General features: G+C 43.5%; 1 protein-coding gene across 2 annotated transcripts; it reads left to right on the forward strand.

Moving 5' to 3' along the window:
* Positions 1 to 5,883: 5,883 nt before the first annotated feature.
* Positions 5,884 to 9,010, forward strand: LOC138769791 (natriuretic peptides A-like). 2 transcript variants are annotated; one of them, XM_069948476.1, is made up of 3 exons: positions 5,884 to 6,000; positions 8,005 to 8,293; positions 8,818 to 9,010. In XM_069948476.1, the coding sequence occupies exons 1-3, from the start codon at positions 5,884 to 5,886 to the stop codon at positions 8,832 to 8,834; spliced, it is 423 nt and encodes a 140-aa protein (XP_069804577.1). In that variant the 3' UTR covers positions 8,835 to 9,010. The 2 variants fall into 2 exon arrangements, 1 of the variants encoding a protein (XP_069804577.1); XR_011359307.1 differs by lacking the exons at positions 5,884 to 6,000; positions 8,005 to 8,293 and adding an exon at positions 8,520 to 8,739.
* Positions 9,011 to 10,303: the final 1,293 nt, after the last annotated feature.

Consider the following 10,303-nt stretch of genomic DNA (forward strand, 5'->3'; position numbering starts at 1 on the left):
GCGTGCACAGCCAGGGAACGGGGGCCATGGGACGGCCCTGCGACCCCCATGCCACAGGACCGACACGGTGTGGAGTTAGCGTAGGGACCCGTGTGGACCAGAGGACCTGCGCGGTGGTACACGGGGCAATATGGCTTGATCAATTCATATACAGACACTCTGGTGTTGATTTTTAATATAGGCCTAGCGGCATTAGTATCAGCCATAGATGGGATGTGCAGCGGTCCATTCTCTCCAGTTCGTGTTTTACAGTTCTCCCTCTCTGAACAGCTAGCACTCCTTTATAAGACCCACATGACCAAAATTAGCAGGAGATGCCTGTGCTCACATGTCTGGACCTTATGTCTTCCCCATTCTGTGAGAGCAGCAATGGTAAGTGTAATACCATATCCATACTTGTGTCGTTTGGGGGCAGCCTTCCCCGCCGGTGGTGCTGGCTGGGTTTTGGTGGGGCTTTTTGGGTCTGGTCCTGTGACATTGGGGTTGCAGGGCCGTTCCATGGCCTCCCTTCCCTGCATGTGCACGCTTTGCGGGGTTGGCGGTCGCTGACCGACATGGTGTGGAGTTAGCGTAGGGACCCGTGTGGACCAGAAGACCTGCGCGGTGGTACACGTGGCAATATGGCTTGATCAATTCATATACAGACACTCTGGTGTTGATTTTTAATATAGGCCTAGCGGCATTAGTATCAGCCATAGATGGGATGTGCAGCCGTTCCACTCTCTCCAGTTCGTGTTTTGCAATTCTCCCTCTCTGAACAGCTAGCACTCCTTTATAAGACCCACATGACCAAAATTAGCAGGAGATGCCTGTGCTCACATGTCTGGACCCTATGTCTTCCCCATTCTGTGAGAGCAGCAATGGTAAGTGTAATACCATATCCATACTTGTGTCGTTTCCTTACTTGCTGTAAGGAGCACACCTGCGTAACACCTTCCCCCTCCCAGCTCCAGCCTCCAGTGTATGGATCAATAAACCCCTTTCTCTGTTGACCGGTGAGTGCGGATTCCTTTCTCTCCATTGCACATTATAGTAGTTATATTCTTGTATATAGGGAGCAGTATTATAGTAGTTATATTCCTGTATATAGGAGCAGTATTATAGTAGTTATATTTTTGTATATAGGAGCAGTGTTATAAAAGTTATATTTTTGTATATAGGAGCAGTATTATAGTAGTTATAGAGTGAGAACTGGGCGGCTGGCACTACTTGTTCCACAATCAGTGAGCGACTCAGTAAGCAGCAGGCTATTCTTTGGATGATGTATACGGCTAGTGGAGGTGCTCAACGCTAAGGAATACAGTCCAACATGGAAAATAGTAGAAAAACAAGAACAGTCACTCACCACAACTATTGCCAAAAAATCCTTTATTCATCCAGGGATGAACACAGCAGGCAAGGGGGAAAGTGTAGGAGCGGGTGCAATCAGACTAACGTTTTCACGCAGTTACGTGCTGTGTCGGTGCGGGGTGAAGAATCACAGAGTCTCTTTATCATAAATAAACTTGGTTTTACTTGGAAGGTCCTTGTGTGCAGCAAGTTATACAGCTTTGCTTTGACAGGATATATTACACTTGATAGTTCCCTTGATAAAGTACTTGTTAAAGAAGAAGTCCTGCGAAAATTTGTATTAAAGTATTGTATTGCCCCCCAAAAGTTATACAAATTACCAATATACACTTATTACAGGAAATGCTTATAAAGGGCTTTTTCCCTGCACTTACTCGTGCATCAAGGCTTCACTTCCTGGATAACATGGTGATGTCACTTTCTGGATAACATGGTGATGTCACTTCCTGGATAACATGGTGATGTCACTTCCTGGATAACATGGTGATGTCACTTCCTGGATAACATGGTGATGTCACTTCCTGGATAACATGGTGATGTCACTTCCTGGATAACATGGTGATGTCACTTCCTCGATAACATGGTGATGTCACGACTCCCAGAGCTGTGCGGGCTGGGGCTGCTGGAGAGGATGATGGCAGGGGGACACTGAGCATCCCTCTTATATACACTTATACATGTGGGTTGTTTATCTTGTTTATAGACAGCTCTTGGTTACTCCATCTTGGCCTTGTCCATCTTTTGGGGGGTGCATGGTTGCACATTGAGCCACACCTGGCTCTGTGCTTGATTCAAACAATGGTTTTTAGTGTTTTTAAACATCTGTATTTATTGGTAGTGTATAATAAAATTCATTGATATTTTTTCTTGCTATATATTGAGGCGCAGCCTGCTTTTTCTATATTCAATTCCTTGTTTGTTTTGTTATATGCCCTTTGGAGTTTAGTGGCTAGCACTAAGTTTGTATTGTATTGGTGGTGCCCGCAGAGGATCTTTCCTTGAGGATGTCGTGAGAGTCTCTGCCCAATTAGTACTGTGCTCTGCCGGAATGTTGCAGGATGAGCTAGAAGAATACTTAGAAAAAGAAGTGAATACCTGTGCCTGTTTATTGACCTAAAAAGGTCTTCACACCACCTAATACCCACTAGATTTCGGGGACCCAGCCTAGAGGGTGGCACAAGGCCTAAACCTTGTTATCTGGGATGAGCGGAATGCTGAGAATTTCCTGCTGACAACCGCGCTGCGAGATAGAGTTCCTAGGCCTTAGCAGCTTTGCTCTATCCGGATCAGTTCCTAGCTTACTGCTGTCTGTGGATACTGTCCTGCTCTGTGACTCTCCTTGTCCGTGGCGTGGGTTGAGATGATCTCTGACTTGTCGTCTCTTGAAAGGGGTTTAACACTGCATTGCGTTAGCGTTACTTAGAAGAAAACTGTTAGCTGTGTCCTGTCTTGCGTCCTACCCATATGGGGTTTTGACTAAGACTGACTCGAGTAGGGTACCTGGCAGAGGGCCAGGGCCCAGAAAGGACCACTGTAGAGAGCTGTCTAGCTTGTGTCCTTCCTCCGCAATGTCCAACACGAAAGACCTATGCACCTACTCTACCCATGTGACTTCCTTCCTCAGCATATCTAAAGTGCGCTGTGAGTGGGTAAAGAGTGCAATAGAAGAAGTAAAGAGAGGTGACAGAAGAAGAACAGATTCCCATAGGTTCACAGATCCATTTGACATACAAACAATAAGGCTTTACATATTCAGCCGTGCAGCATCTGAATACACTCATCTATAATAGCGACATCTAGTGGTGAAAATGTATTACTACCTTCATCACCACCTTTGCACAATAAGTACAGTTTTTTTTCGAAGGGTGCAATTAATAGCAACACCTGTGGTGGGACACCACACAAGCACAGTCCCGGAATGAATTATGCTCATAATCCAAGGCACCACTGTATATGAGAAAGTTTACCAGGTTATATTACTTGTACTAGTAGTGACAGCAGCGTATTGTGTATTACTTCCATCAGATCCCAGTGACATCACATGACTGGCGATGAAACAGAATTCTTCACATACACTTGTCCGGAACTTCCATCGTGAACTTCTTAGGCCCCACAAGCACACAGTGACCTATAGAGGCCATGGTACAGTCAGAGAACTTCATCTAAGAAGAATCTGAATAAGAAATGACCTGTGTATGTCAGATTTCAATATCAAGGCGTCTCCAAGGTCAGCAGGTGATGTGTGAAGTGTAATCAAGAGAGTTCAAAGGAGCAGCATCAAACAGCGACTCCAAGCTCAGCGTCCGTTTGCATTTCAAAGAATTGTACAGAACACAGAGGCCTCAATGCTCCCCATACCACGGAGGAAACAACAAGAGTATACTATTATTTATACCAAGATGGAAGGAGAGGAAACAGCGATAGAGCATTGCTGCCTCCATGTTCTACCGGCTGACTGCAGGATGAGCTGCCGATTTCACAGTGAAGTAATTCAATAATAAATAAAAAAGACTAAACAATCCAAGGACGTGTTTCAGGGCGTCATACACGCAGAGATGTAATACAATGACTGACGGACCTTCCACTACCAGCATTAGTGCAAAGTGCAAAAACTAAAACCCTAATGTAAGAGATACAACGAAATCATTAACACAAAAAAATGGGAGCAGTAGTGTTACACAATGAGGGCGATAATCTCTATTTCAGAAGATGTAATAGTATCGTAACTACCACCCCCATTACTCACTCTATCTATCTATCTATCTATCTATTATCTATCTATCTATCTATCTATCTATCTATCTATCTATCTATCTATCTATCTATTATCTATCTATCTATCTATCTATCTATCTCCTATCTATCTTCTATCTATCTATCTATCTATCTATCTATCTATCTATCTCCTATCTATCTATTTATCTATCTATCTCCTATCTATCTATCTATCTATCTATCTATCTATCTATCTCCTATCTATCTTCTATCTATCTATCTATCTATCTATCTATCTATCTATCTATCTATCATCTCCTATCTATCTATCTATCTATCTATCTATCTATCTATCTATCTATCTATCTATTATCTATCTATCTATCTATCTATCTATCTATCTATCTATCTATCTATCTCCTATCTATCTATCTATCTATCTATCTATCTATCTATCTATCTATGTATCTATCTATCTATCTATCTATCTATCTATCTATCTATCTATCTATCTATCTATCTATCTCCCTATCTATTTATCTATCTATCTATCTATCTATCTATCTATCTATCTATCTATCTTCTATCTATCTATCTATCTATCTATCTATCTCCCTATCTATCTATCTATCTATCTATCTATTATCTATCTATCTATCTATCTATCTATCTATCTATTATCTATCTATCTATCTATCTATCTATCTATCTATCTATCTAAGATAACATAATAAATAAAACCTGTAAATAATATTTTCTTTCCGATACCTGGAAAACAGAGGAATTGAGAACGTCACCTTAATCCGGAGTGATATCTTATGTAACAGTACTTATTTACCACACAGAACAATGTGCGGATTATGTCCATCATCATCATCATCCTCATCATCATCCAGCAGTTATGATACTACCACTCCCAGCATGCTATACCTTATAGCAGTGTTCCCTGACCTGCGCCTCTGTATCTGTTACAAAACTACAACTCCCATCATGCCCTGACAGATAGGACTTATCATTTTCTGAGGTCTTTATGGTCCTTGTAAGCAACAGAAGTTGGATAACAACAACCAATGACCCCTGTATCACAGTCATAAGGCTTTTCCTAAACCCCGAATGACGGCTACATCAGCAGTGCTATGCATTGTTTCCGCCACACTTCTAGCATTCTACCCATGAAGCAGGAGGCTCAGGATGAACCTACTTTAAAAATATTTGACTCTGGATTTTGTCCCCAAACTATAGTAGATACATTTAGATAGGGATTATAATCTGCCATGGCGGATCTAGAACAGGAACATTGAGTCCAGGCATAGTCATATACCAATGGAGTGAGGTCACTCTGCTTTCTCTACAGGGTGTAAGAGCTAATTGCTTGCCCCAGGGAGGACAGACCCATAGACGTCAATGAGGGCCAGTGAATGGACTGCTTATGGGAAGCTGCAAGGAGCCATCAATTATTTCCTCCGCATAGAAGAAAAAAGTCCTAATTTAGTTGGGTTTTGGGATTAGCACCTGGAGATGGTGTCACAGGATGGAGAATGGGGGAGTCGGAGTGAGGGGGGGGGGGGGGGGGCACATTCCTCCAGCAGGACCCTTTATGGGAATCTTCCATGGCCAGCCCTGCACACACTGGAGAAAGCTGGCTAGATAAGGCTACAGATAGCTGGTCACAGGCTAGGGGTATAAATGGGAGAGGGCTGGGTGCAAGCTCCATAGAGAGAGGGAGTCACCTAGAGCAGCAGCAGCAGCAGCAGCAGCAGCAGCAGCAGGGACCTCAGCAACTCTACTCACACCAGTCTATTCCATCACCTGCTCACAATGGAGATGAAGCTCTCAGCCTTGTGCACCCTGCTCTGTGCCACCCTGCAGCTGCTCGCCACCACCGCTCACCCTATAGCTGACCCAGACACCAACAGGGAACTCGACTCCATCAAGGTAAGCGTTAGATTGCAAGCTCCTCTGTACTAGCCACTCTAAGGGGCTATAGGGAAACTAATATTGCTGGGACTTGTGGTCCTATAACCTTTATTAATCACACTGTGAGTATAAGGGGGCTGGATCAACACTGCTTAGATAATATGGCATGCTGAGACTTGTAGTTCTAAGCGATACATATAGGGGATGCAGGAGAAAGAGTAGGTTATTGACTAAAGTCTATGTAGAGCATGATGAGAGTAGTAGTTCTACACCATTAAGCTATACTGCACATATGGAGGAAGTAGGCGAAATAGAGCGTGATGAGAGTAGTAGTTCTGAACCATTAGGCTATACATACGAAGGAAGGAGGAGAAACAGAGCGTGATGAGAGTAGTAGTTCTGAACCATTAGGCTATACATACGAAGGAAGGAGGAGAAATAGAGCGTGATGAGAGTAGTAGTTCTGAACCATTAGGCTATACATACGAAGGAAGGAGGAGAAACAGAGCGTGATGAGAGTAGTAGTTCTGAACCATTAGGCTATACATACGAAGGAAGGAGGAGAAATAGAGCGTGATGAGAGTAGTAGTTCTGAACCATTAGGCTATACATACGAAGGAAGGAGGAGAAACAGAGCGTGATGAGAGTAGTAGTTCTGAACCATTAGGCTATACATACGAAGGAAGGAGGAGAAATAGAGCGTGATGAGAGTAGTAGTTCTGAACCATTAGGCTATACATACGAAGGAAGGAGGAGAAACAGAGCGTGATGAGGGTAGTAGTTCTGAACCATTAGGCTATACATACGAAGGAAGGAGGAGAAATAGAGCGTGATGAGAGTAGTAGTTCTGAACCATTAGGCTATACATACGAAGGAAGGAGGAGAAACAGAGCGTGATGAGAGTAGTAGTTCTGAACCATTAGGCTATACATATGAAGGAAGGAGGAGAAACAGAGCGTGATGAGAGTAGTAGTTCTGAACCATTAGGCTATACATACGAAGGAAGGAGGAGAAACAGAGCGTGATGAGAGTAGTAGTTCTGAACCATTAGGCTATACATACGAAGGAAGGAGGAGAAATAGAGCGTGATGAGAGTAGTAGTTCTAAACCATTAGGCTATACATATGAAGGAAGAAGGAGAAATAGAGCATGATGAGAGTAGTAGTTCTAAACCATTAGGCTATACATATGGAGGAAGGAGGAGTTTGCCCAAGCGTTAGCAGGAATAGAGAATGATGAGCGTTCTAGTTCTACTCCATTAAGCTAGGAGGAAGCTGGAGGAATAGAGCATGATGAGAGTTGCAGTGCTACATTATTAAGCTATACAAGTGAACAAAGCAGGAGAAATAGACCATGATGAAGGTTGTAGTTCTACACCATTAGGCTATACATTTGGAGGAAGCAGGAGGAATAGAGCATGATGAGAGTTGTAGTTCTATTCTATTAGGCGATACATATGGATGATGTAGGAGGAATAGAGCATGATGAGAGTTGTAGTTCTACTCTATTAAGCTATACATATGGAGGAAGCAAGAGGAATAGAGCATGATGAGAGTTGAGGTTCTACTCTATTAAGCTATATATATGGAGGAAGAAGGGGAATAGAGCATGATGAGAGTTGTAGTTCTATTCTATCAAGCGATACAAATGGAGTATGTAGGAGGAATAGAGCATGCTGAGAGTAGTTGTTTTACTACTGCTTATGTAGGGGAATATGGAATATGGCATAGGTTTAAGGGTAGCGCATGCTGAGAGTTGTAGTGCTCCAACATATAAAGGATGCAGAACAATGTAGGAGGCAAGGCATGCTGATATCTGTAGTGCTACACTATCTATAGAAGCACAACCTATGCTTGGTGGAAATAAGAGCTGGGATTCCTGGGTGTTGTAGTTCCAGGTGATTGAGCCTCCTGGTATAAATTGTACTATGATTCTATGGGATGATATATGGGGGGGGGGGTGTCAATGGATATAAGGACAGGGAACCTACAGAACATGACGGCTTTTACATTGTGCACACAGGATGTCCTGGAGAAATTGGAGGAGAAGCTGTCAGCCATCGAAGATCTACAACAATCGAATCCCAGCATCCTGGAGACCAGATCGGAGGATCGGGCACAGGCGATGAGCCCAGAGGAGGCTGCAGCCCAGTTAGTCGAGCCCAGAGGGGTCCCCAGCAAGTCACTCTCCATCAATGACTCTATCCTCAAAGGGCTGAGGTCACTACAGAGCCCCAAAATGATGAGGGGGTCCGGCTGCTTCGGCAGGAGGATCGATAGGATTGATTCCTTCAGTGGACTGGGCTGCAATGGTAAGAGGAGCTTTATATTATTACATTGTAGTATTTGGGGAACTATATAGCATTTAGAACAAGTTTATAGGCTTGTTTCCTATAGCAACCAATGCTTTCCCACTACACAGGCAGCCTGGTTGTTATGGGCAACAAGGGCCCTTCAGATGACTATGGCGCTAAGGGTCCCTGGCATCCATAGCAACCAATGCTTTCCCACTACACAGGCAGCCTGGTTGTTATGGGCAACAAGGGCCCTTCAGATGACTATGGCGCTAAGGGTCCCTAGCGTCCATAGCAACCAATGCTTTCCCACTAAACAGCCTGCCTGGTTGTTATGGGAAACAAGGACCCTTGAGATGACTATGGCGGTGAGGGTCCCTAGCGTCCATAGCAACCAATGTTTTCCCGCTACATAGCCTTCCTGGTTGTTATGGGCAACAGAGACCCTTGAGACGACCATGGCGGTGAGGGTCCCTGGAGTGATTTTTACTCTTTTATTCTACATAAGTTTGATTATTTCTCTCTTTTTTTCCTCTCCGCAGGATCTCGAAGGTTTTGACACATCGGGACGGTGGGAGAATCCTGAAGCCCCTCGCAGAGCGACTCACCCTGACATAACTTTTCTATTTATGACGCCGCCGCTCATATTTATTTATTTATAAGTATTTATTTCCTGTTTTATAATTGTAATTTCTAACACTTCATAGATCATAATAAAGAGATGACGACACTTTCCTTCCGTCTCCGCGGTCCATGAATTACAATGAGCGCCATCACTGGGAATGTTAACATGTCCCCTGTATTATTTACTATTACCAGGGGTGTGACTATAGGGGGCGCACAGGGAGCCGTCGCAATCATTGCAAAAGTCTGTACACAGGACCTGTTACATATACATATACATATATAGTATATATTACATAATGGGGCGAGATGTTACCCCCATAGCTATTAGACCACTGGCTATAAGGGCCATGCACGTAGAGGTGTTACACGTGCTACCCCCATAGCTATTAGGCCACTGGCTATAAGGCCCATGCACGTAGAGGTGTTACACGTCTGTGTTGTCTATCCATGATGTGACGTCTATAGACTTCCCTATGGATGGACGACATATTGTAAGTATTCCAGTGTGTCAGATTACTATCCGGGGGCATCATAGGGCGGCACATGGAGTGCTACCAGGCTGTAATAAGCTGTAATAATTGGCTGTACCCTGGCTTAGTTGCCCCCTGACAAGACAACCACCACCTGGGACACATGCCACAATAGCCCCCCATCCCCCCGGATCTGTAGGGACTTCATGTTTTCAGATCGTAAATCTTCATATAGACAGTAAGTCCAATAATAAATATGCATCATGTCCCTTTAACCTGCGATTAAGCAATAAAATCTACCACTGGTCCAATGCATCCTCCAACTGTATAAGCAGAAAGATTAACATATCAACATGGCGGAAAAGCAAAATGTCTGCCGCAGAGGAGTGGGAGCAAATATCAATGGCTGATATATGAGAATATAGGAGACAACAATGAGGACATATTATATATAGCTGGGATGCCTGGACATTATGCCTGGACAGCCAGAGCTTTAGCTGATGGGAGTTGTAGTTTTATAACAGCTGGAGGGGGGAAGGTTCCACATTCCTGGTATATAATCATTCCTGGTACATCATCACTGAAGGGTGTATATAATATATGTATCACGAAGGGCGTATATAATATATGTATCCGTATCCTTCCACCAGTCTTCAAAGGAACGCAACTTTAATCATTAACATTTAGCAGTTTTGCGTTTGATTGTAATCATACATCTATGCTCGTAGTCGTATTGCTTTATATCCCTTTATATCCATCATCTTATGTTACATCATTTTATAATGTACAGCAATGCCATAATGGACACTTTTATGTGCCTGTATTGATCCCTGTATGGCCCAATACAGGCAGAGTATAGCACTACACAGGCACAGTATGGCACTATACAACACAGTATGGCACTACACAGGCACAGTATGGCATTATACAA

The sequence above is a fragment of the Dendropsophus ebraccatus genome, chromosome 12 (genome assembly GCF_027789765.1).
Source record: "Dendropsophus ebraccatus isolate aDenEbr1 chromosome 12, aDenEbr1.pat, whole genome shotgun sequence".
Classification (NCBI taxonomy): domain Eukaryota; kingdom Metazoa; phylum Chordata; class Amphibia; order Anura; family Hylidae; genus Dendropsophus; species Dendropsophus ebraccatus.

Bases quoted from the DNA above. Each gene is read 5' to 3' on its own strand.
- LOC138769791 (XM_069948476.1), top strand. From the start codon at position 5,884: ATGGAGATGAAGCTCTCAGCCTTGTGCACCCTGCTCTGTGCCACCCTG. The intron at 6,001-8,004 runs GTAAGCGTTAGA...TTGTGCACACAG, and splicing joins GGGAACTCGACTCCATCAAG to GATGTCCTGGAGAAATTGGA.